The sequence below is a fragment of the Eurypyga helias genome, unplaced genomic scaffold, assembly GCF_000690775.1.
Source record: "Eurypyga helias isolate BGI_N326 unplaced genomic scaffold, ASM69077v1 scaffold38691, whole genome shotgun sequence".
In the NCBI taxonomy this organism is placed as follows: Eukaryota; Metazoa; Chordata; class Aves; order Eurypygiformes; family Eurypygidae; genus Eurypyga; species Eurypyga helias.
Genome location: NW_010230933.1, coordinates 6391 through 7153, shown reverse-complemented (window position 1 = coordinate 7153; position 763 = coordinate 6391). Strand labels below are relative to the sequence as shown.

At 58.8% G+C, this 763-nt stretch overlaps 1 protein-coding gene across 1 annotated transcript in view; it reads right to left on the bottom strand.

Annotated features, from left to right (window-relative positions):
• PRDM12 (PR domain containing 12) overlaps positions 1-763 on the bottom strand; it is a gene marked incomplete at its 5' end in the record, with an annotated part of 6826 nt that overhangs the window by 358 nt on the left and 5705 nt on the right. Inside the window, one exon of the mRNA XM_010160898.1 lies at positions 1-31. This exon is cut by the window's left edge and continues 358 nt beyond it. Coding sequence (XP_010159200.1) covers positions 1-31 — 31 coding nt within the window. The remainder of the gene's footprint in view (positions 32-763) is intronic.

Here is a 763-nt window from a genome sequence, read left to right as displayed (position 1 = left end):
CTGGCCCCCGTCTCCACCGCGTGGAAGTCCTCTGAGGACAACAGAGGGACAGTCAGGTGTTGCCCTCCCCAGGCCCCAAGGTGCTGACTGCCCTAAAAAACCATCCCGTGCCCCCTCCCCATCAAGGATGCCCATGAGCAGAGGCACCCATCCCAGGAAGAGCTGGGTCGCAGGCTGGCACTTAAGGCTTTGGGATGGACCCAGAGCTGGGAAGGGGCTCACCCACATTTAGGTGATGAGGAATGTTCAATCCAACCTGTCTCCACTATAGAAGGGCACAAAAAGTGCTTTTTTCCCCTCCCTCGGCTCAAGTGGAGCTGGAGGGGGTGAGTGCAGGGACCCCCAGCCTGTAGCCTTCAGGCCCAGCCCTTTGGCAGCACCAGGCTGTCCCTGTGTCAGTCCCAGCTTCTCCGCTGCTCTGCTGGGCTCTGACCAGGCTTTCTCAGAGCAGGGAGCCGGACTGGGGAGCACAGATGGGCTCTAGCTCTGAGCACAACATCCCCTAGAAGTGCCCCAGATTCCTACTGCCTGGCCACAGAGGAGGACCTCAGGGAAACACTAAGACAAGCAAAGAGCAAAAGCCTGGAGACAGAAAATTCTCCTGCGATGGGGATTTGGGGAAAGATCTGTTAAATATGGAGCAGGAACCCAGGCAGCTGCATCCACTCTGCATTTCACAGTGCATCAGGGCTGCCATCCATCTCGCTCACCTGCTCTGCTCCTCCCAGCCTGGCTGGATCGGGCAGTGGCTGCTGGCCACTGC